We start from the raw sequence: 26,085 nt of genomic DNA on the forward strand, positions 1-26,085 counted from the left end.
AGAGGAGAGAGGACTTCGCCAAGGAGAGAAGGGCCGGCACGTTGGGGGCCTCTCTGGCCCTACCCAGTCCCTGTTCTCTATACCTTCCGGACAAAGGAATCTGGGAGCGAGAGAGATGTCGCGGGGAACCAGGAGGACTCGTCGCGCGGTGACTCTCTGGCCCGAAGCCGACAACCTCTCTGTGGTTTCCGGAGGATTGGGTGGGCCCAGTACTGGAGGTAAGGAGGCGGGGCAGGCGGGGCTAGCCTGGATTATCTGGAAAACCTCTGACCCCACGCTCCGGTCATTTCTTTATCAGGCTGCCTTATCTTGTGCTACCCCTACCATGCGCGGCCGCAGCAGCTCGGGAAGTCCTCCTTGAGGTCTAATCTGAGATCTTCTTGCTGCAGGGCAGTATTATAGCGGACTGTATTTTCATCTTTGAGGTTCCGCTTCTTTCTGCCCGCAGAGGGCCGCTCCCTGACCCCTTCTCAGCCTCTGCCACCTTGGGCTGCTTTTCTCAGCCAGAGAAAGCAAGTGGCCGAGCAGGTTCGTTGTGAGGGATGTGGATGGTCCTAGAGCGCGGAGCGGGCACACTGAGGTCTCAAGCTTGGGGTTGGAGGAGAGAGAGGGGATGGGTAAAAAATTTCTGCGAGGGGAGGAGAGACTTAGAGGGAGACAGATGAAGAGGGGAGTAGGAATGGAGACCCAGAGGAGCAGTGGACAGACTGACGGTGGGCGGTGAGGAGACCTAGAAAGAGGGGGAAGATGGCGATCCAAGAAGGAGGAGAGATGTAGATTCAAATTCAAATCGTGACTCTGCTACTTAATAACAGTGTGACTTTGGGCTAGTCATTTAACCTCTCTGTACCTTGCTTTTCTTATCTCCAGAAAAAAAGGATGACAGTAGGCCCGGCACCTAGGATGTTCTTCATTATATAAACTAGTAAAAATGCTTAAGACAATGCTTTGCACGTGGAGCAAATGCTCAATAAAAATTAGGCTCCATTCCTACTTATTGGCCCTCAGCGGATGAGACAAGATGAACTTGTCGGGACAGTGAAAAAGTTGAACTCCTCCTCTTTTCTTCTTCCCCAGGGAGGCCCTGCCCCTTGGGCCTCCAGCACATCCAGCCTGGCCTCCTGTAATCTGCACTTGATACTCCTACTTATTCTCCTCCCTTCCACAGAGTCAAAGGCCAGGCCAGACCCGGCAGGCCTGCCTCCTTGCCCATACCCCCTCGCATGGACTCTGACCCAGGACCGGGGTCTTGATAACACAGCAGAGGACTGGCGGATGAATGGGTGCCTCGAAGCAGAAGAGCAGTGCGACCAGGTAAGGGTCCACTAAAGTCAAGATCGCCGTACCACGGACAATCTCCTCCTCCTCCCTGTCCCTGTCCCCTCATCTCTGTAACTTGGTCTCTCTCTTTGAGTCCCAGCCTCTAGGGTCTGTGTGTCTGCCTTTCTCCCTGGGCCCAAAGCTCAGGTGCTGCATTTCCCTGACTCTCCAATTCACTGGGTTTCTGTCCCCCTTTCTCTCTGAGTCATTCTTTGGCACGTACTCCCTGAAGCTGTTGCTGTTCTGGGTTGAACACAAGGTGCATTGTTTGGCAATAAATGAACTTCTTCCTCCATTTATATCTCTCAAAGATCTGTCCCTTTTTTCTTTTGCAGGTGTCTTTCTCTCTACAACTCCATCTGTTTCTAGGTCTCCTGTTGTTATTCTTGCCTTGATTTTTTTTCAGTGTCACCAGGTCTTGGCCTTTCTCTATCTCTCCATCGACGTCTTTGCTTTGTGTCCCAGTATCAGTTCCTCTCAGTCTCTGGGCCTTCCATATTCTCTCCCCCACTCACTCATGACCTAGAGGTCTCTCAGATACTATCTTTCCCACCTCTTTTTTTCCTCTTCTTTTTAAAAAATTTTATTTATTTATTTTAAGAGGGGAAGGGAGGGAGAAAGAGGAGAGAAACGTCAATGTGTGGTTGCCTCCCATGTGCCCCCTACTGGGAACCTGGCCTGTAACCCTGGTATGTGCCCCTACTGGGAATCAAACCTGTGATCTTTTGGTTCACAGGCTGGTGCTCAATCCACTGAGCCACACCAGCCACGGCTCTCCCACCTCTTTCCTTGTGTCTCTGTCTTGCCATTCACTAGGCAAGAGTCATTCACTACTTAGATGTTTATGTTACGCTGCTGCCACTCTGGTTTGGGCCCAAGGTAAATAGTTTGTGACATTGTAAAAGATTGACATACAATATTAGTTTCAGGTGTACAGCATAATGATTTGGCATTTGTGTACATTGCAAAATGACCACCACAGTCCAGTTACCACCTGTCACCCTACAGAATTAATACAATATAATTGACTATACTCCCCATGTTGTGCATTACATCCCTGTGGCTTATTAATAACCTGTGAATTAATAATCCTCTCTCCCTGGTTTTCATTCCAAAAGTGTCTGTCCTTATCTCTCTCTCTCTGTCCTTTTTCTGGGGTTTCTTGAGTCTTTACCTTGCATATTCTTAATTCTACTGTCTATGTCTCTTTGTCTGTATGTCTGCTTTTCTGTGTCTGTCTCTCTGATTCTCTTTATCTGAAAAAAAAAGTCATTTTCTCTCCAAGTCTGTTATTGCCTTTGACTGCTTCTCTGACTCTCTCACTAAGCCCCTTTCTGTTTCTCTGGGTCTTTGTTATGCGTATTGGTCACTATCTGCATTTAAATACCTCCCTCTTGCTCCTTCTCTTTTATAAACCCACTGAATGGGACGTGCCCATATGCCCTCGACAAACATGGCGATGTAGTTCCTGCGCAGAGGTCCGTGACACCGCCTCTGCTGCGCTTATGCCCTCACCTACAATGGCTGCGGGTATCGCGAGCATTCCGACCCTTCCCGCTGCAGGCCCCCGTGCCAAGCTCGCAGGTCGGCTGGACCCACCTTCTGTGGGCGCTCATTGGAGCGGCTCAGGCCATCCGCATGGCCATTGGCTGAGCGTATGCACACTCCCCCACACACACCCCTGGTCGGGGCGGGTGCTGCTGACTTGAGGGGCCACTCGGAGGAGGATCTGGTGGGTGTGGGGGTCGGGGCAGGGACCCGAATCTGGATGACTGCGGGACCAAGAAGAACGGAAAGACGCAGGCCCAGGACTGGGGTACCAGGGCTGTGGGATGGAGATGGAGAACTAGAACCAGGGCTGGGGGATCCAGGAATAATAGAAACCCCGGTCTGAGACAGGCTTTTGGAAATCGGCAAGGGGCAGGGGGAGTGGAGGTCTGGGACCAGGGAACCGGAGACAAAGACTCAGGCTTATGAATTGGAGAGACCTATGGATAGAGACCCAAGCCCAGGTCTGGGGTACCTGGAGGGGCAGAGAGAATGGAAACCACAACAGAGACCCGAGGACCTAGGGACAGAGACTCAGACCCAGGACTGGGGAAGATCTAGGGCTCTGTGCCTAAACCTGATTTGAGGTAAGAGGCGGGGCCTGAGACAGCTGCCCAGGACAAGGGCAGAGTTGACTCTGTAGGGCGAGGTCTTGTAGATGGGGCTGTGTCTGGGGCGGCTGGAGGAGGGGGGAAGGTGAGAGGCAGGACTGGCAGGTGGCTGTGTGTGCGGAGCAGAGGGGAGCAAAGGTGAGTAAGAAGGAGGAGGCAGAAGCAAAGGCAGAGGGCAGGGGGAGAGCTTCTGGGGAGGGGACCTCAGGCCAGCTCCCATCCCTTCCCTGAAGAGCAGGGGGCCAGCTCTTGCACCCTGTCCCTGGGAGATGCCTGCATGTGGCTCTTCTAGCTCTCTGGCCCCTTAGTCCTCTCATATCACAGCCCTTTTTCCGTTTTTCCTGGTTTCTGCACCTTCCACCTCCTGCCTCTGTGTTCTCTGTTCTGCTCCCTCATCTTCCTGACCCTCTAAGGGCCTCCCAGAGCCCCTGCAACTCTCTTAATCTCCTAAGTATCTGTTGTCACCCTAGGTTTCATTTCTTTGAAGCTGTTTACCCGTCTTCTACTTTGTATCCAAATGTCTGCCCCTTGCTACTTTCTCCATCTGGAGACCACTGCGTGTTGTTTTCCTCCGTCTTTGCGTGTCCGTTTCTTCCTGTGTCTCCAACATCCTGATTTCGACCCTCTGCCTTCCTTTCCTACAGTCCCTGTCATTTGACACACTATATTTTACTTTTTTGTCTTGTTTTTTGTTTGTTTGTTTACTCATGTAAATTCCACAAAGGCAGGGATTTGTGGTCCACTCTGCTCCCCGCTGTGTTTGCAAGGCCTGGCGTTGTGATTGGCCCACGAGGGGAGTGAATAATTATTTAGGAAATGAATGAGTGAATGTTTGCATGCCCGGGTGTGGACGTTCCAGTCTATCCAGTCTCTCCCCTGCATTCCCGGGGTCTCCCCACATTTTTCTGGGCCTGTCGATCTGGTGCACCTGTGATTGCCCCTCATTGTCTCCCCCTGTCCACAGGCCCTGCCCCCGCTTCCCTCCACGTGACACAGGGGTCCTGGACTCTGACACCTGCCCTTCCTCCCACAGGGGCCAGACCAGTAGCTGACCTGGAGCTCAGGCCACAGGCCTAGGACTGCCCTGGAAGGGGCCGAGGCCATGGCCCCGCTGCCGCCACCACCCCTGGCCGCCAGCACTCCGCTCCTGCACGGCGAGTTTGGCTCCCACCCGGCCCGAGGCCCGCGCTTTGCCCTCACTCTCACACCGCAGGCCCTGCACATACAGCGGCTGCGTCCGAAGCCTGAGGCCAGGCCCCGGGGCGGCCTGGTCCCACTGGCCGAGGTCTCAGGCTGTTGCACCCTGCGGAGCCGCAGCCCCTCAGACTCGGCGGCCTACTTCTGTGTCTACACGTACCCGAGGGGCCGGCGCGGGGGCCGGCGGAGGGTCACACGCACCTTCCGGGCCGATGGGGCAGGCACCTATGAGGAGAACCGGGCGGAGGCCCAGCGCTGGGCCACTGTCCTCACGTGTCTGCTCCGTGGACTGCCGCTGCCGGGGGACGGGGGTGAGGTCCGGGGCAGCCTCGGTGGCTCTATGGGTCCCCCTCTGTGGGTGTCTCTCTCTGCGTTTCTGTGTGTGAGTGATGTCTCCCTGGGTCAGTGCTGGAAGAGTGACACCAAGACAGTGAGAGGCTACAGGAAGAACAAATCACAGGCTGAGAAAAATTATTTGTGTCTGCTGCGCTCTTGCTACATTTTTGCCTCTATCCCTTCCCCTTTTACGTGGGTCCTGACCACAGATGAGTCAGAGGCTCCCAGGCTGGCGAGAGCAGCAGACTGAGATGTGAACAGTCAGCAGCCAGAGTTCTCAGAGGTGGCATCTAAAACTAGTCTAGGGGTCTGCAAAAGGCTTTTGGGCAGGGGTGCCACCCAGGGTCCTGCTGGGTGCCTGGGTGGTGACCCACACAACCTCTTAGAGTGTAGCCACCTGATCTAGGATCCAGGTGTTCTCAGGAATGAGGAAACAACACATTCCTGTTCCCACAGCGGGGGTCCAGAGGGCAATGGGATTAGACACTTAAGCTGAGCCTTTGTCTCAGAAGGGAGCGGCCTGGGCATGTGAGGCCTGGGAAAGAAAAACAACTTCCTGGAGGCTCCAGGGTCGGCCCTCCCCAGGTCGCATTGGAGGGTTTGTGCAGTGACCATTTCTGAGGTGGGGGACCTGAGCCTCTGGCCTCTACGGACTCCCTCCCCTCTCTCTGCAGAAATCACCTCCCATCTCCTGCCCAGGCCACCTCGATTGCTTCTATTGGTCAATCCCTTTGGTGGGCGGGGCCTGGCTTGGCAGTGGTGTAAGAACCATGTGCTGCCCATGATCTCTGAAGCTGGGCTCTCCTTCAACCTCATCCAGACAGGTAAGGGGGCCTGGGGCCGAATTTCCGAGTCCTGGGAAGCAGGGGTGGGATGGGAGTGGAACAGCTTGCCTCACCTCTGGGTTCCCTACATTAGAACGACAGAACCACGCTCGGGAGCTGGTCCAGGGACTGAGCCTGCGTGAATGGGATGGCATTGTCACAGTCTCTGGAGATGGGCTGCTGTATGAGGTAGGGCAGGAGCCACCCTGCATCGAGCCCCAGGTCTCAGGAGAACCACAGAGGCCAGGACAAGCACTCAGGTGTCTGGTCTCTGGCCCCGCAGGTGCTGAACGGGCTCCTAGATCGCCCCGACTGGGAAGAGGCTGTGAAGACGCCTGTGGGCATCCTGCCCTGCGGCTCAGGCAACGCCCTGGCTGGAGCTGTGAACCACCACGGAGGGTAGGTGGGCTTTCCTTGCCCTGGGGGAGCCTGAGGATACCCTGAAGGAGGGCTAACAGGAACCCGGCACATCTGCCACCCCCTCCGCCAGTCCACTGTCAGGTTGAATCGGTCTGGCATTTTTGCTGGTCTTGTTCCCAGCTGTATCCCTAGTGCCCAGAACTGTGCCTGGCACACAGGCGACACTTAGTGAATGCTTGTGGCGTGCAAGGATTGACAGGGAACCCGGCCCAGTAAGAGGAGTCTGTGTGGAGGTGGCTAAGTAGCTGCGGGTAGGCCCAGGGATATGGCCCGCCTGTCCCCTTGCTATCTGTCTGTCTGTCTCTGCCCTGCCCCATGCGTTGTTCCTCACCCAGCCTTGTTTCCTCTGTCTCACTGTGTCAATCTGTGTCTGGCCCTCAAGGTTTGAGCAGGCCCTGGGTGTCGACCTGCTGCTGCACTGCGCCCTGCTGCTCTGCCGGGGCGGCTGCTGCCCACTGGACCTGCTGTCTGTGACGCTGGCCTCGGGCTCCCGCTGCTTCTCCTTCCTGTCTGTGGCCTGGGGCTTCGTGTCAGACGTGGACATCCACAGTGAGCGCTTCAGGGCCTTGGGCAGTGCCCGTTTCACACTGAGCACGGTGCTGAGCCTCGCCACACTGCACACCTACCGTGGACGCCTCTCCTACCTCCCTGCCACTGTGGAGCCCGCCTCACCTACCCCTGCCCACGGCCTGCCCCGGGCCAAATCAGAGCTGACCCTGGCGCCTGTCCCAGCTCCACCTGTGGCCCACTCACCCCTTCATCGCTCCGTGTCTGACCTGCCCCTGCCGCTGCCTCAGCCTGCCCTGACCTCCCCAGACTCCCCTGAACCACTGGCCATCCTGGCCCTCAATGGCGGGGGCCCAGAGCTGGCCGGGGACTGGGCTGGGGCTGGAGATGCTCCACTGTCCCCAGACCCACTGCTGCCGTCTCCACCTGGTTCCCCCAAGTCAGCTCTACTCTCACCCATCAACGAGGGGGCCCCAGAAACGACAGCATCCCCGGGGCTCCTGTCCAGTGACCCAGTAGCTGCCTCTACTGGGGGTCCCCCAGACGACCTGCTCCCTCCTCTGGGTGCCCCACTACCCCCAGGCTGGGTGACGCTGGAGGAGGACTTCGTGCTGGTCTTGGCTATCTCACCCAGCCATTTGGGGGCTGACCTGGTGGCAGCCCCCCACGCACGCTTTGACGATGGCCTGGTGCACCTGTTTTGGGTGCGTGGCGGCATCTCGCGAGCTGCACTGCTGCGCCTTTTCCTGGCCATGGAGCAGGGTAGCCACTTCAGCTTGGGCTGCCCACAGCTGGGCTACTCGGCGGCTCGTGCCTTTCGCCTGGAGCCACTCACACCTCGTGGGGTGCTTACGGTGGATGGGGAGCGGGTGGAGTATGGGCCCCTGCAGGCACAGGTGCATCCGCGTCTTGGTACACTGCTCACTGGACCTCCTGGCCGTCCTGGGCGAGAACCTTGAACCTCGCAAAACTTGGAAACCGGTACGGGTGGGGGCTACATTCCAAGGGGGCGGGGCCTGGGCTCAGGGGTGTGACCTGGCAGCTAGAGTTCGGGTGGAGGTGCAGCGCCTGTAGTTCTGGCTCAGGACTGCGCCCTCACCCAGAGGACCAGAGGAGATGCTGGAGGGTGACCCAAATGTTAGGGGGTGGGGGCCATCAGGATCACAGGAAGTTGGACTCGCCTGGGAGGGTAGAACTCAGTCCAGACCTACGCTTCCGGCACATTAAAAAACAGGTCGTCTGAGGGCGGGGCTTAACATGTCGTCCAATGATGAGGCCTGGAATGCACGGGCTGGCCATTCAGGATCTCTCCCTGTCGACTCCGGTGCCTCTATTTAACTGGCCAATCAGCCCTGGAGGGGCGGGTTCCCCGGGGCCGACGCTCGCATTTGCACTACAGTTCCTCCCTGCCCCGCACGTTAGTGCAGGCAGAGTTCATTGCCCGTGTTCTGTGTCCTGTGCATTTCCTGAACCCAATCTTCAAAGCACTTGAAAAGGTCTATGCAATAAAGGTAGTCGCTTCATTCCTTTTAGACCCTGATCTCTTCATCTGGTAGTCCCTGGGAGTGCCCGAAGCCCAGACTTACCCACGGACTGTGGCTACCATGACCCCGCTGGTCCTGAACTGGGGCCAGGGGGGTGCCTCCTCCCCCACGACAGCTGGCTCTAGGGTTATCAAGATTTATTCAGGATCGTGTTAAACGGAGGCGGTGGGAGGACAGGGTCCCCGACGTGCCAGGGGCACACAGAAGACTCTCCCCGCCCCCGCGAGGGAGGGGGGGAGGCTCGCTTTTTCTTAAAAATATAAATGTATTTATCTGCATCGTCACGTCCCTGGGGCACCCAGCCGGCCGGCCCGTGGGCCACAGGGTGGAGAGGGAAGGAGGCGTCTGGGCGCAAGTCTGAGTGAGGCGGAGGTGAGCTCCGCCAGGTGGGGAAAGGGGGACGGCCTCACAGGGCTCCGTGCTGGGCCTGGTAGCGGGAGAGCACAGCACGGTAGTGGGACAGCTCCTGGCGCACGGCCACCACCTCCTGCCGGAGCAAGGCATTCTCCTTCTCCAGGAAGGCCGCCCGCACCGATATCTGGTTCTCCTTAAGCCGCCTGGCGTCGCGGGACCGCTTGGCTGCCTCGTTATTCTTGTACCGCCGACTCCAATACTTTTCATCCTGGGGATACAGAGGTGGGAAAGCAATGAAGTTCAGAGGGGCCCTGGCCACAGCGAGAGAAGGGAGGAACAACTTTGCTTGTTCCTTCACGGGTCAGAGGGAATGTAGAAGACTTCTAGGGCTGTTTTTTGCCCATCAGTGGTCTCTGCTGGGATGGGTGCCCAAGGGTCTGCCCTTCTAGGGCCCTGGTTGTTAAGGAGAGCAGGCCCCTAGCAACAGCTAAAGCAGGAGAGAAGCTCCCACCACAAACCACTGGGCTTCAAGTCTTCAGTGTGCAGGGCAGACCCCATGCTCCTCACCTGACAAAGGGCCTGCAGTTAGTTCCTGGATGCTAAGGATGCTTGTTCCCTAGCAACAAAGCCTTCGGGGTGTAAGAGCTCCCAGTGAAAAGCACTGCCTTAAACATCACCTTTCCAGATTCCGGTTGCTAAGGAAAGTCTAGCCTCCCTGGTGATGGGATTTCGAGTCCCATAAAATATTTCCAGAGTTGAATCCCTTCAGACCTGGTTGCCAAAGCAACCTCACCCCTCCTTAGCAAACAAAAGGTCTGCTGTGGCTGAGTGGCTCAGGTGGTTAGAGCATTGTCCTGATACTCTGAGATTGTGGGTTCAATCCCTGGTCAGGGCACATAAAAGAATCAACTGATAAATGCATAAATAAAGTGGGAGAACAAACTGATATATATGACTCTCCCTCTTGTCCTCTGTATCTCTAAAATCAATCAATAAAAAAAAAAAGAAAAGAAAAGTAATGTCTAAGTAGTCCCAATGACTGCAGCTGGTCTGTGACCTGCTGGCCTTGAATAGAGGCCAGAGAGCTGCCCCCTGCCAAATACGTCCTGATGACTAGAAGCATTGTCCTTTAGCAAAGGGTCCATACTGAGACCTCCTTACATGTCCTGGCATCTGGCTGCAGAAGAGGACCACTCCTTAGTCCCAAGGAGCACACAGAACTCTGAAAGATGCCTCCTGAACCCCATTTAATTAAAGCCTAGTTCCTGCTTGCTAGGGCAAATCCAGTCCCTAGCAACAAGGCCCTGTGCTAGAAGAAACCACCGGCGTAGATTTGTTGGAGGCTGGTCCTAGCTGCCCTGAGTAGCTGTGTCTTCCATGGAGGCATGGCAAAGTCTTATGAGAGAAGCCCAGGCATCTCTTATTAGGAGACACCCCAGAACTGGAAAAGTCGGAATGCTAGAAGTGTGTTGTCACTGTCCTAAGAACCCACATCAGAATGTGGCTGTGGCTGCCAATGGGACCCTGAGGCCCCCTGCCAATGAGGTGGTCCAGACCCAGGACACAAGGCCTAGAGGGCTGGCAAAGTCTGTGTCCTGGGCTCAGGCAAGCCCCAGTCTGGCTGGCCATTTAGAAGAGACAGATTGGTACCTCATTGCTAAGAAACATTGTCCTTAGTAACTGAGAGGGGCAGAGCCTGGAGCCTGCCCCACTGAGCAGCTTGGGTCCAGCTGGCGGGAGAGGCACCAAGTGTGTACAACTGGGTCTGCCAGGGCTAGCTGAGTCTGTGTCCCACAGTGATACCATCTTCATAAATTCCAAGTCCAAAACTTGCCCCCCTTGTACCCCATGGCCAACGAGGGCTGATCCTTGGCTGTAGGCAAGACTGAGAGCTAATCCTAGGAAGAGCCCAGGCCAGACTGTGAGAAACCCTGGCTGTGGGGACCGCGCTAGCCCAGCCTGTGTCCTACATCCAGCAGTGCTCACCTTCTGCTCCTCTGGCACCTGGATCTTCCTCGCCTTCTTCATAATGGGCTGGGGCTTAAGTTCTTCCTCTGAGAAGCGATGTCTCCGAGGGTCAAAGGTCTCATGGCCCGGAATGCTTGACAGGGCTAAATCAGCAGGATCGGGTTCAAAGGTCATCAGCACCTCCACGGTATCTGGGTCCACAGGGCTGGGTGTGTCCCGAGAGGTCAGGCCTTGGGGGGAATAGAATGTGTCACCTGATTGTATTTATTTATTTTGGAAAGGCAGTTCCCAGATGTCACCCCCTACTCAGGTATATCCACCACAATGAAGGCCAACGTAAAGCTTTGCCAGAGATCAACACCCCTAATATAAAATGCTGAGGTTCCCTAAGCCACAAAGATGCTTAGAAATCATGGCACCAACTCCACTTCTACAAACAGGGAAACTGTGGCCCAATCATTACCCGATTTGCCCTAAATTACCCTTGAGTCTGGGCTATTGCTTCTAAATCCTGATCCCTTTGGTCAGTGATGGCTTCTTCCCCATAGACTAACCTGAATCCTTTCTGAGTCCCTGGCCAAAGTCTAGACCCCAGGATGCTCCGGGAAACGGACTCCCATGCACTAAAAACACCTCAAAAGCCTCTTAAGAACTATTAGCTCTCATGAGTTACTGAACAGAAGCGGAAAGGGTCTGGCGGCCTGCCCCTTTAAGAGCAAGCAAGCAAGGGTCAGCTGAGGACACCGGTTCAGGGCCCAGTCACGTGCCGGAGCCTGCTTTTTCCCGCCCCCACCCCCGCCCCCGCCGCCTAGGGCTGCCTCACGTTCCCCAGGCTCCGCCCCCTCCAGCATGACTGCGCGTGCGCGAAGCTCAGAGGAGGTTAAGAGAGGACTCACGTGGCGCGGGAGCATGCGGCGGGGCAGGGGAGGGCCCTGGGTCTGCCTAGAGGTCTGACCCGAAGGTCCGACCTGTGGCAGGTGTGTCCAACAATTCCGGACCTGCAGCCCAACCCTGAACACCCCAAGGTGCCAGAGGAAGCACACTTTTCCTCTTGCTCCTTCGGGCCTCTCAGCTCGAACCTTTGAACCTCCAGGATCCAGTTCCCCCTACACTCTCAGGAACACAGGGGAACCGACCCACGATCTTTTCCCCAGGACCCGAATCCCTTCGCCACTGGGGTGCACACGATTCTGGGATCCCAGGCCATTCGTCTCCCAGGAATATAGGAAGCTTGGCCCTCACCCCAACGTAAGACCTAGAATGAAGATCCTCTGCCTTCTCCCCTCTGCTGGATTGCAGGACCCAGGGTCCTTGCCCGTCTCTAGTGGGGGACCTAGAAACCAGGGCTGGCAGTCCCTTACGTGTGGAAAAACATAAGTCTGTGCCCAGCCCTCGCATTCTCCCCAGTCTACTAGGCCTAGGAGTTCGGTCCTATCCCAGTTCCACTAATTCTGGGCCCAGAACATGGGGGCACAATCCACTTTCCACTAAAGAACTCCAGTGTTCTGGGCTCGTTGTCCCGGCTCCACGAGTCCCCACGTCCCACAGAAAAGTCCACACTGCCGCCCCACTAGGCAGACTTCCTGGAATTTGAGGTCCCAAGTCTCTCCTTTTCTATTGATCCTGGAGACCCAGTCTGATCTCTTCTGACCACTCTCAACTAGGGAACCCGGAATCCAGACACACAGCTTGAGTCCCACCACCTGGCCCGGGTGTCTCACCGCCCCGCCCCCTGTGGACTAAGCCCGCCCACCCAAGGCCCTGCCCCCGCCGCTGCACCTGCGCGGTGTCCGCCTGTCACCCCGAGGGCAGCCCGGGCGGGGGCGTGCCCCGGCGAGGAGCGAGGGGAAGCCGAGCAGCAGGAACCGGGCCCCGGGGAGGGTGCGGGCGTGCGCATGGGCGAAGGTGCCGGTGATGGGCCACCGGGGGGCGGTGGACTGGGAGGGAGCCCGTGCTCCAGCAGGAAGGCGTCCAGGTCCACGTACTCCACGTCGCCGAATGGCAGCGTCCGTTCCCACAGCAGCGGCGCCAACAGACTCGGGCCAGGCGCAGCTGCCGGGCGCCCTCGGGGGGACCCGCCGCCCACCACCGCCCCAGCTGGGGCATCCGCCGGGCCCGCCGCCGGGCCTGCCGACTCCAGGCTGGGCCCGGGAACCGTGGCGGCCGGCAGAGCCGCCCTGCGCTCCTTTTCCTTCAGGAGACCTGGGGGCCAGGACGACCGGGCAGGGTAGGAAAGGAGAGGAAGACAGAGATGGAGAAGGGACCCCCGAGTCAGAGAGACACGAGGAAAGGGAAAACAGAGACCCACACGATGGAGATCCAGAGAAAGAGGGGACAGACGGGGGTGGAAGGAGACCGGAGAGGGAGGGCAAGGACCCAGAGAGAGGAGAGGACAGAGACTCAGAGGGAGAGAGACACATAGAGAAAGGTCAAAGACGGGGTCGGCAGAGACACCAAGAGGGACAGAGACCAAGAGGAATAGAACTCATTAAGAGGGTAGGTCAGAGAGGCGAAGAGAGATGGGGACAGAGACCCAGTAAGGGACAGACACAGGACGGGAACGGAAGTTCAGACAGAGGTAGGTAGAGGGTTGGGCAGGTGAGAGAAAAAAAAAAATGACAGCTTTGTGATTCCTCTGTAACCTACCCCCGCCCCCGTGCGCAAGTACCCCTTCCCCGCCCCGTCCCCACACTCTGTAAGGGACAGGAAGGGGCTCTATTCCTGGGGCACATTCCTCATCCCTAGACTCCATGTGACCCCAGAAGGCCCCGCCCAGGCCCGTGTCACTACCGTGTGAGCATCCGACACACCCCCTCCCTCCTCCCTGGACCCCAGGGGTCTAGACTCTCAGAACCAAAGGGAAGAGGGGGTTGGGGCTTAGACTATTGGGTCCTCTGGGAGAAGGACATGGAGGGGGCTGGACTCCTGGGTCCTCGGGGTGGAGGGGCTTGAGAGCCGGTACTCTGGGGTCGTGGATGCTGAGGGAGCTGGGGGTCTAAACACCTTAGTACATTGGTAAAGGTTGGTAGGATGGACTACCGGCACCGAAGGGGATAGCTGTGGACCCCCACCCCCAGGAGTCCCTAAGGGAGTAGGGTGTCTGAGCTGGGCGAGATGGGGTATAGAACTCACAGCTGGCCGGTTCTTTGGGCTTGCTGGTCCCCTGCAGAAGGCTCCGTAACCCAAGCAGCGCTCCCCCGCCAGGGGGGGTCCCGGCCGGGCCGCCCAGCAGCAGGGGGGCCGGGGTCCTGTCGCTCTGGGGCCGCGCCATCGCCGGGCACCTGCCCGCAGGTTCACGGGCTCATGGAGAGACGATGAGCTGACCTGTCACTCAACGGTAAACTCCTGTGGTTCGGGCAAGTGTCTGCCCAGGTTCAGGCGAGCGCAGCTTGCAAGATTCCAGTATCCAGAACAGTGCAAATCCTAGGAGCTACGGGGATTTGCAGTCCTCGCTGCAGAAACGTGCAACTCTGAAGGGTCCCAGGAGACCATGCAGTCTGGGTGAGGGTTTGATCAAATCAGGCGGCCAGCTCCTTGCAACAGAGGGTTTAAGGGGACTCAAGGCGCTCCTTCTATAAGGTGGTCGAGCCTGGCTCTTGCAAAATCTGCAGCTCTCTCAACGGAAGACGCTTCGCAATCTGCACCAAGAGGTGTGCGCGGAGGGGCGGGGGAGGGGACAGGAGGAGGCGGCCGCTTTGAGGCGTGGCCAAAGCAAACTTCTTTCGCGGAAAAAAAAAAAAAAAGCCAAACCAAAACACCCGACGCCACAGCGAGCACCCCTCCTCTCGGACTCTACCCACCCTGCCCCGCCCTCCTCTTGGGCCATGCACCCCAGCCGCGTGCCTCCCTCAGGCTGAAAATGCGGACCAATCGCATCCCTACCCCTCGAGACTCACAACCAATGGGACCCCTGGGCTCGCCAAGGCCCGGGAAGCAGGAGGGGCCCAGGACGTGAAGTTGTCTGGCCTTCTGATGGGAGGCGGGACACTGACCTACATTTGGCCAATGGATGACGACGCTGGGGGCGGGATCGTGACCCAGTTCGAGCCAATGAGGCAAGCGGTAGGAGGAAGCACATGGCTCTGCGCGTGCTGCCTGACCCCGAGAGTGGGTAAGGGGTAGGGAGGGGGGTGGGGGAGAGGCGCCGCTTAAAGGAGCCGCATATCCAAACGACTGTTTTGGAAAACAGGAAGCCGAAACCCGAATAGTGGGGTTCAGGAAGACAGCGATTGGTTTCTAGAAGAAGGCTGCTATTCTCTAATACCCCGCCGCACCTGGAATCAGACCACTGAGAAACAGGAATTATTCTGTCCCTTTAATAGCTTTGTTTTGGGAGTGACTCCCCTTCCCTCTTGGGTAGGGTTGGGAAGAACAGGTGCAATCCTCGATAGGGAATCTCAGCGACCATGGGGGACACCATCCACTGTAAGACAGACGACACCGTTCGGGGACGTTAGTTTAGGGCACCGTAGGATGGACTGTGCAGGGGGCGTGCAGGGGGCGGGGGCTGGGCCGCGTAGGGCTGTACCCCTGGGAGGCTGAGAAGGGGGAACCGGAATATACCAGGCTGGGAAGCTGGGAGAAATGGGCCGGCAGTGGGTTGAGCCGTAGAGAAGCAGCAGGAGGGTGGGACAGGGGCGTTCCGTTTCAGCATCAGGCTGAACTATGTGAAGGTATTCTTGCAGGGAGGGGGGGCTCTGGCCCGTACCATGTTGAGATGTCAGAGAGGTGGCCCTTTAGATCACAGGGCTGAACCGAGGGGAGGGAGTAGGAAGGGAAGGGGATTGAACCATGTTAATTCTCAGTAAAGGGGGGCTACCAGATTATGGAACAGCATAGGGTTAAACCTATGGAAACAGGAAATAGATCTGGATTCGGAAAGCCATACTACTGGGAACCACGGACCAAAAGTTAATCGTATCACAAAGAAGCCAGGAGTCTCGGGTTATAGACAAGTTGCAGGTCGCAAGCAGTGAAGAGGAAAGACAAATCACGGACCAGCAATGGTCTGTGGCGGGGAGGTGGACTGCAGCGCGCGGACACACAGGGAGGAGGGAGAGAGCGCGAGTGAGAGCTCAGGAGGCTAGACCATGCAGAAGCAGCAAAGGAGGGTAGTAGGACTGTATCATATTGATGCGCCATGGGGGGGGACACATAGGCGGGTTAGACCAAGACGTGGGAAGGGGGGGCGCAGACTGGACCATACCATGCAGGCGGTAGTTGGGGCCTCGGCAGCGCCTCTCAGGGTGCCGGGGGTCCCTGTTGCCCCTCAAGGCCCTATGGGCCAAGGGCTGCAGAGGCCGGCCGTTACCGCTGAGGCTCTGGAAGATCTGGGATGGAGGATTCTGGCTCAGGAGTCTCAGGGAATGCATCTGCCATGGGAAGGGGGGTGGAGTGGGAAACTGGGAGTGAATAATGGAAGTTTTGATGACGTCATACACGAAGTCCCGCCCCTGGGAGCGGATCAGAGGTGCCTTGCTCAGCTGCACCCCGTGACCCCCCTCCAGTTCCCAGTCAATGTGGGGAAGGAGGCTAGGTGAGGCAAGGGGTGGGGGTGTAGACGGAGGGTCACCTGGAGGGAGGTGATATTGAGGGCCCGGTCAATGAGGATCCAGGTGACAGTCTCAGAGCAGGGTGGGGTGCTGAGAGAGCCCTGATAGGTGATGAAGCCGAAGGAGTCAGGGAATAGGAGCTCCAGGCTCAGGTCTTGAAGAAAGTAGGCGTCATCTGCAGACATATTTCGCCAGAGTAAGAGGAGTGGCACACCTGAGCTCCCCTCTTTGCACGCACCTCCTCCACCAGCGCACTGGGACTTACTCTTGTAGGAGATGCGGGTGATGGTGTCCCGGTTCAGGAGGCGGCTGAGGAATGGGTTTGAGCTTCCAGCCACCTGTGTGTGTGTGGCGGGGGTGAGGTGAGGAGGTAGGAACACAGAAGTTCAAGCCCTCCATCCCTCCCTGCCCTCAATACCCAGGAGTCTCAGCCTCCCAGCCTCCCTCTTCCTCAGACCCCAGATCCCAGGTGCCCAGTCCCTCCCTCCCTCCGAATCTTGCCTGCGCTCACATTGACAAAGAGGCTGAGAATGGCCAGGCCATTGGGGCCCCGGGTGGCTGCGCTGAGGTTCCCATAGAGTTCTTGGTTGAAGTGGATGAGCTGCACCTGGGAGGGAAACAGAGAGAGAGTGGGGTTCCCCAGCAAAAGGGGAGGAATGGGTACAGTTCTGAGCTTTTGGGGGACCCAAGTCAGGTTAAAGGTAAGTGCTGGGGGGAAGCAGTTCTGTGGGGAGGATGTGGTGAGGCATTAAGAGGAGGGTGAAGGGAGGAATTGGATTGGCTCAGGGCAAGGGTCAGAGGTCAGTGGCCAGCACCTCAGCAGAGAAGCCCTGGTGGTTGATCTGGTGTTCAGAGCCAGCTCCGTCACGTGCTCCAAATAGCAGCCGCAATTCACTGAGTCGGTGGCTATAAAGGAGGGGACCCCCAGACACATTGACCACAGGCCGGGGTGCAGGCAGGAAAGACACGTGGCGACCGGTGTTGTACAGGGTTCCCCGGAGCTGTGGGAAAGGCAGAAGACCACGTGGGGACACAGAGAGAAGGTCTCTCTCCTCCCATGTCCACTCCTGCATTTCATTCAGCGCAGTTTGAGCACCACCAACTTTCCAGGCTCTGTGCTGGTCCATGGTAGGTGCTCAATGGTGGTGAATTTATTATACTTAATTAATTGTTTATTGAGCCCTGGCTGGTGTGGCTCAGTGAATTGAGCCCCGGCCAATGAACCACAGGGTTGCCAGTTCGATTCCCGGTCAGGGCACATGCTTGAGTTTCAGACCAGGTCCCCCATAGGGAGTGCGCAAGAGGCAATCACACATTGATGTTTCTCTCCCTCTCTTTCTCCATCCCTTCCCCTCTCTAAAAGGAAATAAATAAAATCTTTAAAAATATATTTATTGACTCGTGACTATGTGCCATGGATACCAGGAAGAGAACAATGAACAGGCAGACAAAAATCCTGGGCCTCACAGAGCTTATGTTTGAACTGGGGACAGACAGACAACAAATACTGATTCGCATGAGTAACGGCTCCATTAATTAGATTCTGTGCCCATGCTGGGAAGAACTGGCGACTCTGAGAAAGCGTAACGAGAAACCTGGCCTAGATTGGAGTGCAGGGGGAGGTCAGGGAAGGGCTGCCCTGAGGAGGTGGCATTTGAATGCAGACCTGGAAGACTGGAGAAAAGGGCATTTCAGGAAGAGGGAACAGCAAGTGCAAAGGCCCTGAGGTGGCCTATTTCAGCGACAGCGAAGAGGCCAGTGGGACCAGAGCCATGAGCAAAGGAGAGAATGGTGATGGGAGCCAGATGGACAATTACAGGGCATTTTATATTTTTATTTAAATAATTGAATATATATAAAACACACTGGGCACAGTGCCAGGCAAGTGGTGCTATTACTTATTCTGAGAGAAGGGTTTTCAGTAGGGGAAGTCTGATCTGGTTTGCGTTTTTAAACATCTCCCTGGCTGAAGGGTGAAGAATGGATTGCAGGAGGCAGGGAGGCAGGCCAGCAAGGAAGCTGGGACACCAGTTCAGGTGCAAGACAACGGTGGGGGTGCTGGAGGCCACAAGAAATAAAAGCATTTGAATGATATTTAGCAGGGAGACTAGCAAGGATACACTGGACGTGGGAATGAAGGACAAAACAAAATGGGGAATGGCTCTGAGGCTTTAGCTGGAGCAGCTGAGCGAAGGATGGAGCTGGCTCATAGAAAAAGTGGTGTTGTGCCCTGGCTGGTGTGTCTCAGTAGATTGAGCTCCAGGCTGTGAAGCAAAGGGTCACCAGTTTGATTCCCGGTTAGGGCACGTGCCTGGGTTGTGAGCCAAGTCCCCGATAGGGGGCGTGTGAGAGGCAACCACACATTGATGTTTCTCTCCCTCTCTTTCTCTCTCCCTTCCCCTCTCTCTAAAAAGAAATAAAATCTTTTTTTTTTTTTTGTGGTATTGCAAGGTGAGCAAGAGCTTGGACGCTGGGACAATGCTGCCTGGGTTTGAATCCCAGCACTGGCACTCTCCAGCTGCGTGACTTCAGGCAAATAACTTAACCTCTCTGTACCTCAGTTTCTGCATTCATAAAATAAGGATAAAGTTAGCACCTGTTTCATGGAGCTGCTGTGAGGATTAGAGGGTTTAACTATTTTACCATTGCTTCTCCAGAGATGGGGTGACGAGGGAGCCATGTGTGGGGAGGGCAGTGGAGCCTGCTCTCCATCCAGCTCATACCCCTTCTCCCCCAACTCAGTGGTTGCCGCCCACCTCAGTGCCCCACCGCAGGCTTCACTAGTGCCCACCCCAGGACTGGTTCACTGGATTGGGAACGCCTCCCTCCAGGCCCCTTACCTTCTCTCCCCCAGTGCTGAGCCTCAGTGGCGGCAGGAAGGGGTCGTAAAGAACCCTCTTCAACTCCACATCCACGGGGCTCTGCCGCTTCCCCACGGCACACAGACTCCAGGCTGCGTTAACCAGGCCCCAGAAGGGAGGCCCTGGGGGCAGGGGCAGGGCAGGGAGGAAAGGGAGTCAGAAATAGGGGCTGGATCCCAATGTTGACAGCTGCTGAGAAGGCTGTGGTGTGGACCCCTGAATCCCAGAAGAATGGCTGGGAGCCTAGACTCCTGGATCTGAGGGAGAAGGGGGCTGGAATCCAGAATCCTGGACCCTAGAAGAATCTTGGAGGAGTTTCTTAAGACCCCCCAACACCTCCAAGCCTCTCCATGATGAAACCTATCTTAAATGAAGTCATTGGGGGAGGAACTACAACTCCCAGCAGGCCCTAGGGCTGCCAGCCTACTCATCCACTGCTGCCTTGCCCCAGAGCCCATGGGAGTTGTAGTTCTTTCAGTCTCCCCTGCAGCACAGCTGGATAATGAATGTAGTAGGGAGAGGACTTGCCAGAGAGGGCTGGACTAGGCAAGGGAGGGGGCCACTGAACCTTGGGTTCCCAGCAGGAGCTAGGACCTGCCTGCCTCTTCCCCTGCAAGCGCACACACACACACACACACACACACTCTCTCACTTCCACCCCCACACTCTCCTTCCACTCACTCCCACTCACCACTTGAAATGCGCATGTATAATGCCCCATGGTGAGCCCCTGGGGTTCAGAGGCTGGGCGGGAATCATCGGGAGGGAGGAAGGGAGGGGCTGGGACTCCTGGGAGGAGAGGGTTCCCGGGTCTGAGGGAGGAGGTGCCCCGGGCCTGGACTGCTGGGCCCCTCCCCGGCTGCACCTGGCACGAAGTTTCCCTGGAGATTATCCTTGTAGCTCCACCAGTCCTCGGGGTCAGGTGCGGGTCCGATGTGAGCTGGGGAGAGAGCAGCCTGCACCTCTCTCCTTGGCACCCCCACCCGGCCCTCCCTCAGTGGCTCGTGCCCCAACCCCAGGCCTTACCTGCTGCCCCCAGTGCAGCCCAGAGTACCAGCGTTCGAGAGGCGCTCAGACTAGCTGCACCGCCCATCCCCGGGAGGCCTCGGGGCGACCCCTTCCCAGCGCCCCGGCCCCTCTCAGCTCTTCCCTCTCTTTTCCGTGGGACTCTGTCCCTCCAGGACTTCCAGCCTTCCTCCTCTCCCTACGGGGAGTCGTGGTTCCCCAAATACCAAGCCAGCAGGGGACTGAGATCCCCTCAACCCACTCCTCTCCGTCCTCCCCTCTGAGTCTCTCTTCCTTCCCCTCAACTCTCCAGTCTCCCCCTGCCTCCTGATCTTCCTACTGCTGTCTCTGCCTTCTGCTTCTCCCTGGGGTTACCTCTTGGTCTCTAATCCACACCCCCTCTTGGCTCTTTTCAGTAAGCTCTCCCAAGCCACCTAACTCCATGTCCCCATCCTGCTTCTCTCACCTCCTCCTCCTCCTCCCCCTCTCCCTTCTCTGCTCCTGCCTCTTCTTTCTGGTCTCTCCCTCTTCACCTCCTCTCTCCCCCTCTAAGCTTCTCCGTCTCTCTCTCTCCACCTCCTCCTCTCCTGCCTCTTCTGTTTCTCTCTCTCTCTTCTCTCTTGTCCCTTCCTCCCTCCTCCCCCTCCCTATCTTGGTGTTATTTAATTTTTTTGTGGTTGTTGGGGGGCAGGCGTGTGCTCTCACAGCAGTGAACGCTCCTCAGGCTGGGGTGTGTGTGTGTGTGTGTGTGTGTGTGTGTGATGCCCAAGGGGCAGGATGGAGGGGTCGCTGGGGCCATGGGGGCGGGTGGTGGTCGGACACCTGGGGCTGGAGCTGGCGGTTCCCATCCTCCTCAGAAGGGGGAAGGGGGGGCGCTTAAGGTGGAGCTGGGAGAAACCTCCCAATTCTGCGTGCTCAAGACCCTGGCCCTGGGGGATCCGAGGTCCCCCAGCTCTCGGAGACCCAGGCTGGAGCCTGCACCAGCGCCTGCAACCCCCGCCCAGAGCTCCCCTCGGGCCTCCGCCAGGGGCTGCCTTAACCAGGCTCGGGGATCCCCTGGGAGCCTGAGGTGCGGTGAGGGCTGCTGACCAGGAGGGGGAGGCAGAGACCTGGAGAGGGAGAGAGAGGTGGGGAGGAGGAGCCGGGAAGGCCCATGCGAGAGAGCCCGAGGTGAGATGGGAGAATGCGGAGGCCCTGGAAGGGAAGGGGAGCCTGAGGTAGATGCAGAGAGGCATGGGGAAGGGAGATGACAGGCTGGAGATGGGAGGGTGAGAGAGACAGAGACACGCACTGAGTGGGAAATACAAAGATAGAGATAGGGACAGAGAGAGACCCAGAATGAGAGATGCAGATGGAGGTAGAGAAAAGAGACAGGCACAGAGACACACAGAGATGGAAGCAGAGAGACCCAGAGACAGGTCTGCCAGCAGGTCAGAGACGGCAAGCCAGGATGCCAGGCGGGAGGGCCTGGAGGGAGACAGAAACAGAAAGATCAGTAGACAGAAGGGCACAGCAAATGCTAAAGAGAGACAGAGGCATAGAAACACACTTAGGGCCAGGGCCAGAGGGGCGGGGGGAGGAGAAAGAGGCAGACACACACCTGCACGTCTGTAAATACAGATGACAGGAAGGAACGGATGGCAGAGATCCAGGTAGAGAGAGAGACCCAGAAACAGACAAACCAACCTAAAAGGAGTCAGAAAGCCAGGCATTCAGCCCTGACCGGTGTGGCTTAGGGGGATGGGTGCATCGTTGCACAAAGCGAAAAATTGCCGGTTCGATTCTTGGTCAGAGCACGTGCCTGGGTTGCGGGCAGGCAACCCCATCAGTGTTGCTCTCTCACATAGATGTTTCTCTAACTCTCTTCCCCCCTCCCTTCTCCTCTCTCTAAAAATAAATAAATAAAATTTTTAAAAAGAAACAAAGACAGGCATTCAGAGAGAAAGAGCTTAGGATCCTCCTCTTGAAGGGAAGAGTATCATCTGTGGGCTTGTTCTCAAACCATCACAGGTGGGGAGAGGAAGAGAGAGAGAGACCTTTACAGTGAGGCTTAGAGGTTGGTGACACACTGATCAGAAATGCAGGACAGAAATGCAGGAATGGGCCTGGCTGGTGTGGCTCAGTGGATTGAGTGCCGGCCTGTGAATCAAAGGGTCGCTGGTTCAATTCCCAGTCAGGACACATGCCTGGGTTGTGGATTGTGAGCTAGGCCCCCAGTAGGGGGTGTGCAAGAGGCAACCACACATTGATGTTTTTCTCCCTCTCTTTCTCCCTCCCTTCCCCTCTATAAAAATAAATACATTTTAAAAAGAAAAGAAATGCAGGAATGTCTCAAAGAGGCAGAGGGCGCTATGGAGACAGGAAAAAGAAGCAAGACATCATCATCATCATAGTGACAGTAATAATAGTTAGCACCTACTGCATACCATGCAAAATTATGAGCATTTCTTGTTTTAAAAAAGATTTTAGTTATTTAGTTTCAGAGAGAGGGGAAAGGAGAAAGAAAGAGAGGGAGAGAAACATCAATCCTTTGCCTCCTATATGTGTCTGACCAGGGACTGAACCCACAATCCAGGCATGTTCCCTGACCGGGAATTGAACTGGCAACCCTTTGCTTTGGGGGATGATGCCTGACCAGCTGAGCCACACTGCTCAGGGCCAAATTGTGAGGATTTCTGTGAACTGCTGGCATGATCCTCACAGCTGCCCTGTGAAGCATTGGCTATTATCTCATTCTACAGACAAGGAAACCAAGTCAGAGGGCACAGGTGATTTGCCCAGTTACACTTAGGAAGTGGAGGAGGAGGGAACACAGGCAAAGCAGAGAGGGATAGAGGACACACGATGGAGACTTATGTGCAAAAATCGAGGGAAGCGGCAGAAAAAGACCCGCTGAAGCACCCAGCCCTAACAGAGATGTTTCTCCAACAGAAGAAATGGCAGGCACCCCCGAGAGTTCCCTAGATCTGGGGGCTCTGCTATGGGCTTGGAGGCCTCATTCAAACCTTAAAGCTGCCCCATGAGGTAGAGTCAGCCCCGTCATACAGATAGAACGCCGAGGCTCAGAGAGGGAAGGGACTCCCCCAGGACATAGTGGGTTTAACGGGCACCCCTCTCCCCACAAAAAGATACATTCACCTATAACCTATGAATGGGCCTTATTTAGCAAAAGGTCTTTGCCGGTGTAATTAAGTTCATAATCTTGAATGAGGTCATCCTCCATTATCCAGGTGGACCCTAAATCCAGTGACAAGGGTCCTCATAAGAGAAAGGCACAAGGAGACTTGAGGCAGGGGAGACAGCCATGTGAAGACTCAGTTTGGGTGATGCGGCCATGAGTCAGGGAGTGCCTGGAGTCACCGGTAGCTGGAGGTGGCGAGGAGGACAGACCCGTGGGGCCTTCAGAGGGACTATGTATGGCCCTGCCGACACCTTGATTTCTGACTCTTGGCCTCTTGAACCGTGAAAGAATAAATTTCTGTTATTTTCAGCCACACAGTCTGTGGTGGTTTTTCACAGCAGCCAACCCCAAGGATGAAAGAACAAAATTTAAAACATGGAATTCTTCAGTGGCAGAGACAATGAAGGAACCAGAGATACATGGGGAGGGAGAGACTGATGGACTGACGCTGCAGAAAAAGCAGGACCTACCCAAAGTTAAGCTCTCTTCCTCCAGGAAGCCCTCCCTGACTTCCCAGTGCCTGCTGTGGACATTTCCAATGCCCTCGGCTACCTCCATCAGAGCACAGATATCATCAGATGGTGACTGTGTCCCTGTGTGTCTGCCCTGGAGGGCCTGGGCTCAAGCCACCTCTATGTCCCCAGCATCGCATCACATGGGGCACGTGGCGGTCCTCAGGCATGATTAAATGAGGGGGATGCTCCTGCTCTCTCTCCCTAGAGACCCTGGCTGCCTCCCATCTGCCTGGGAGACACTAGAAGTTTTTGCAAGGCCCAGCAAGGACCCTACCTCCTCCAGCACGCCTCTTCCTGGACGTCCCGGGCTGGGCCCTGTGCCGCCTGCGTTGTCACACAGTACACCAGACGAGACCGTGCCCAGGTCTCTCTCCCACCCCTCCCCATGCCACCCCCTGCCGTCCCACCAGGGTGAGTCCCAGCTCGGACTTGGTCTCGGTCCCGGCATTTCCCAGGGAGACTTTAGGACCATGTGTTGAACAAATAAATAAGTGAGTAAATGAAGTAAAATCTAGTGACTGTGGCATTTAGAAATGGAGTTCAAAAAATGTCTTTTGCATGGGGGTTAAGAGGAAGGCTTCCTGGCATAGGTGTTATTTTCCTCTCCTTCTGGCCCCGCCCACCCAGCCCAGGCTCAGACTTCATTTCCTTTCACCAATGGCCTCCCCACAGAGTGACAGTGAAGAAGTGGCAGGGCAGGGAGTGGCACAGGGCCCAGCCTGGGAGATCAGGGAAGACTTCCTGGAGGAGGTGAGGCCCTCCCTCCCCCTCCAGTCTATCCTCCACAGACCCCAGAGGGGTCTTTCAACATCTACAGTTGAGCCTGCCTCACCCTGGTCATAGCTACTCCATAGCTCCCAACAGCCTTGGACAACATTTCCACCCCTAAGCCTTTTTTGTCAAGACCCAGTCCTTCTTCTGTCCTTCAAGACCTCCCTTAGATGTCGTTTTCTCTGAGAGAAGTTATCTGACCTCCAGGGTGGGTTCAAAGCCTTCTCTGGGCTCCTCCAGTGAAATGATCCACCCTAATGATTGTCTGTATAAGTGTTTCTGATACGGTTCCCTGCTTATAGACCATCCATAGCTCCCCATGCCCTGGGAAAAAACTCAGGCCCCCAGCCTGGCCCTGGAGGCTCCCTGTGATCTGGACACCACCAGTTCCCAGCTTCATCTCTCTTCTTTGATCACACCAGGCCCTTTGCAAAAATGGTTACCTTTAACTGGGGCTGTTTCACAATTTTTTTAAATACTTTTTTTCAAAGATTGTATTAATTTATTTTGTAGAGAGGGGAAGGGAAGGAGAAAGAAAGGGAGAGAAACACCAACGTGTGGTTGCCTCTCATGCACCCCCTCCTGTGGACCTGGCCCACAACCTAGGCATGAATCCTAGACTGGAAATCAAACCGGTGACCCTTTGCTTGGCAGACAAGCACTCAATCCACTGAGCTGCACCAGCCAGGTCTCTTTTGCATTTCTCTGCTGGGCAGGTTACTACTCAGGCTCTTATGCACTTCTGGAGTCTGTTCTCGCAGGAAGCCATCAGCGATGCTGAGGTGGGCAGGGGCCTCCTCTGAGCTCTGGGAGCCACCTGCGCTGTTCTAGCGCACAGGCAGACTGGGCTCAGCGCCCGAGGCAGGGGGAATGGCCAGGCCGGAAGTGGGTCCCAGATGTGGATTTCACGCCTATAAGTCTCGGGCGCTGGGAACAAAGTCTGGGTCATAAGGAACATATGGGGCTCTCCCACTCCTCACTTTCATCCCCTGCTTCCCCACCCCCTTGGGGGGAGGCAGGAGGGCCAGGACCGTCCAGGCCTGGGTGGTTCCCACAGCCCCTCTTGGCCTCTTAGCCTCTTTCCCTGCTCTCAGCTCCTACTTCCTTGGGAAGTCCAGCAAAATCTCGATTTATGTTCTTAGCCTTCTGGGCTCTCCTCCTCTGGAGGAGGTATGGCCACTATATGTTTAAATAATAACAATGATTTTTTTCTCTGTTAACAATCATTTTTTAAAAATTCACATGTGTCTTACTCTCTGCCAGGCAACTTTCTAAGCCCATGACATACACATTTAACTCTGTTAGCCCTCATAATATGCTCTGTGGGTTACTTCCTATTATTAGTATCATCACGCCCAGTTCATAGATGAGAAAACTGAGGGACAGGGAGGGATCTGACGCCAGGCAGTCTGGCTCCACAGCCTGTGATCTTCACGCAAATGGTCTCTGCAGCAGCGCCATCAACAGAACTTTCTGCCCCAACTGGTGTGGCTCAAGTTGGTTGTGCATTGTCTCACAAAGCGAAGGTTGCACGTAAGAAAATTCTACTTCCGCACATTCATAAACTTGGA

General features: G+C 56.1%; 3 protein-coding genes and 1 long non-coding RNA gene across 14 annotated transcripts; 2 read left to right on the forward strand and 2 right to left on the reverse strand.

Annotated features, from left to right (window-relative positions):
• Nucleotides 1–13: 13 nt before the first annotated feature.
• Nucleotides 14–8,295, forward strand: SPHK2 (sphingosine kinase 2). Of its 6 annotated transcripts, none has more exons than XM_028530344.2 (7): nt 14–218; nt 1,169–1,314; nt 4,513–4,987; nt 5,687–5,836; nt 5,931–6,025; nt 6,120–6,235; nt 6,639–8,295. In XM_028530344.2, exons 3-7 carry the CDS (start codon nt 4,582–4,584, stop codon nt 7,720–7,722), a joined length of 1,851 nt encoding a protein of 616 aa, XP_028386145.1. In that variant the 5' UTR covers nt 14–218; nt 1,169–1,314; nt 4,513–4,581; the 3' UTR covers nt 7,723–8,295. The 6 variants fall into 6 exon arrangements, with proteins under 6 accessions (XP_028386145.1, XP_028386146.1, XP_035868393.1 ...); XM_028530345.2 differs by having other exon boundaries at nt 89–528; XM_036012500.1 differs by lacking the exons at nt 14–218; nt 1,169–1,314 and adding an exon at nt 3,023–3,136 and having other exon boundaries at nt 4,693–4,987.
• A 136-nt stretch (nt 8,296–8,431) lies between these two features.
• On the reverse strand, nt 8,432–14,397 carry LOC114511583 (D-box binding PAR bZIP transcription factor). The gene is made up of 4 exons (XM_028530312.2): nt 13,762–14,397; nt 12,409–12,831; nt 10,648–10,859; nt 8,432–8,929 (listed from the first exon to the last, which is right to left on the reverse strand). The coding sequence occupies exons 1-4, from the start codon at nt 13,898–13,900 to the stop codon at nt 8,714–8,716; spliced, it is 990 nt and encodes a 329-aa protein (XP_028386113.1). The 5' UTR covers nt 13,901–14,397; the 3' UTR covers nt 8,432–8,713.
• Nucleotides 14,398–14,923: 526 nt separating this feature from the next.
• CA11 (carbonic anhydrase 11) lies at nt 14,924–20,661 on the reverse strand. Of its 6 annotated transcripts, none has more exons than XM_036012502.1 (10): nt 20,069–20,561; nt 19,908–19,982; nt 19,022–19,134; nt 16,997–17,182; nt 16,693–16,788; nt 16,447–16,519; nt 16,202–16,356; nt 15,836–16,001; nt 15,193–15,331; nt 14,924–15,052 (listed from the first exon to the last, which is right to left on the reverse strand). In XM_036012502.1, the coding sequence occupies exons 1-10, from the start codon at nt 20,133–20,135 to the stop codon at nt 14,932–14,934; spliced, it is 1,191 nt and encodes a 396-aa protein (XP_035868395.1). In that variant the 5' UTR covers nt 20,136–20,561; the 3' UTR covers nt 14,924–14,931. The 6 variants fall into 6 exon arrangements, with proteins under 6 accessions (XP_035868395.1, XP_035868394.1, XP_035868398.1 ...); XM_036012501.1 differs by having other exon boundaries at nt 19,022–19,164; nt 20,069–20,560; XM_028530421.2 differs by lacking the exon at nt 15,193–15,331 and having other exon boundaries at nt 14,931–15,052; nt 19,022–19,164; nt 20,069–20,661.
• LOC118497597 lies at nt 19,586–24,220 on the forward strand. The gene is made up of 2 exons (XR_004900130.1): nt 19,586–19,764; nt 23,724–24,220. It is a non-coding gene; the product is annotated as an uncharacterized LOC118497597 (long non-coding RNA).
• The last annotated feature ends 1,865 nt before the right edge of the window (nt 24,221–26,085 follow it).

Source organism: Phyllostomus discolor, chromosome 12 (genome assembly GCF_004126475.2).
Source record: "Phyllostomus discolor isolate MPI-MPIP mPhyDis1 chromosome 12, mPhyDis1.pri.v3, whole genome shotgun sequence".
NCBI lineage: Eukaryota > Metazoa > Chordata > Mammalia > Chiroptera > Phyllostomidae > Phyllostomus > Phyllostomus discolor.

Coding starts and splice junctions, on each gene's coding strand:
- LOC114511583 (XM_028530312.2), bottom strand. CDS start 13,900: ATGGCGCGGCCCCAGAGCGACAGGACCCCGGCCCCCCTGCTGCTGGGC. Junction 12,832..13,761: donor GCCCAAAGAACCGGCCAGCT/GTGAGTTCTATA, acceptor CCTGGCCCCCAG/GTCTCCTGAAGGAAAAGGAG. Junction 10,860..12,408: donor GACAGGCGGACACCGCGCAG/GTGCAGCGGCGG, acceptor ATTCCCCCCAAG/GCCTGACCTCTCGGGACACA.
- CA11 (XM_036012501.1), bottom strand. CDS start 20,135: ATGGGCGGTGCAGCTAGTCTGAGCGCCTCTCGAACGCTGGTACTCTGG. Junction 16,520..16,692: donor TTCTCAGCCTCTTTGTCAAT/GTGAGCGCAGGC, acceptor ACACACACACAG/GTGGCTGGAAGCTCAAACCC. Junction 15,332..15,835: donor CCCCAACTACCGCCTGCATG/GTATGGTCCAGT, acceptor AACATGGTACGG/GCCAGAGCCCCCCCTCCCTG.
- SPHK2 (XM_028530344.2), top strand. CDS start 4,582: ATGGCCCCGCTGCCGCCACCACCCCTGGCCGCCAGCACTCCGCTCCTG. Junction 5,837..5,930: donor CTTCAACCTCATCCAGACAG/GTAAGGGGGCCT, acceptor TCCCTACATTAG/AACGACAGAACCACGCTCGG. Junction 6,236..6,638: donor GCTGTGAACCACCACGGAGG/GTAGGTGGGCTT, acceptor CTGGCCCTCAAG/GTTTGAGCAGGCCCTGGGTG.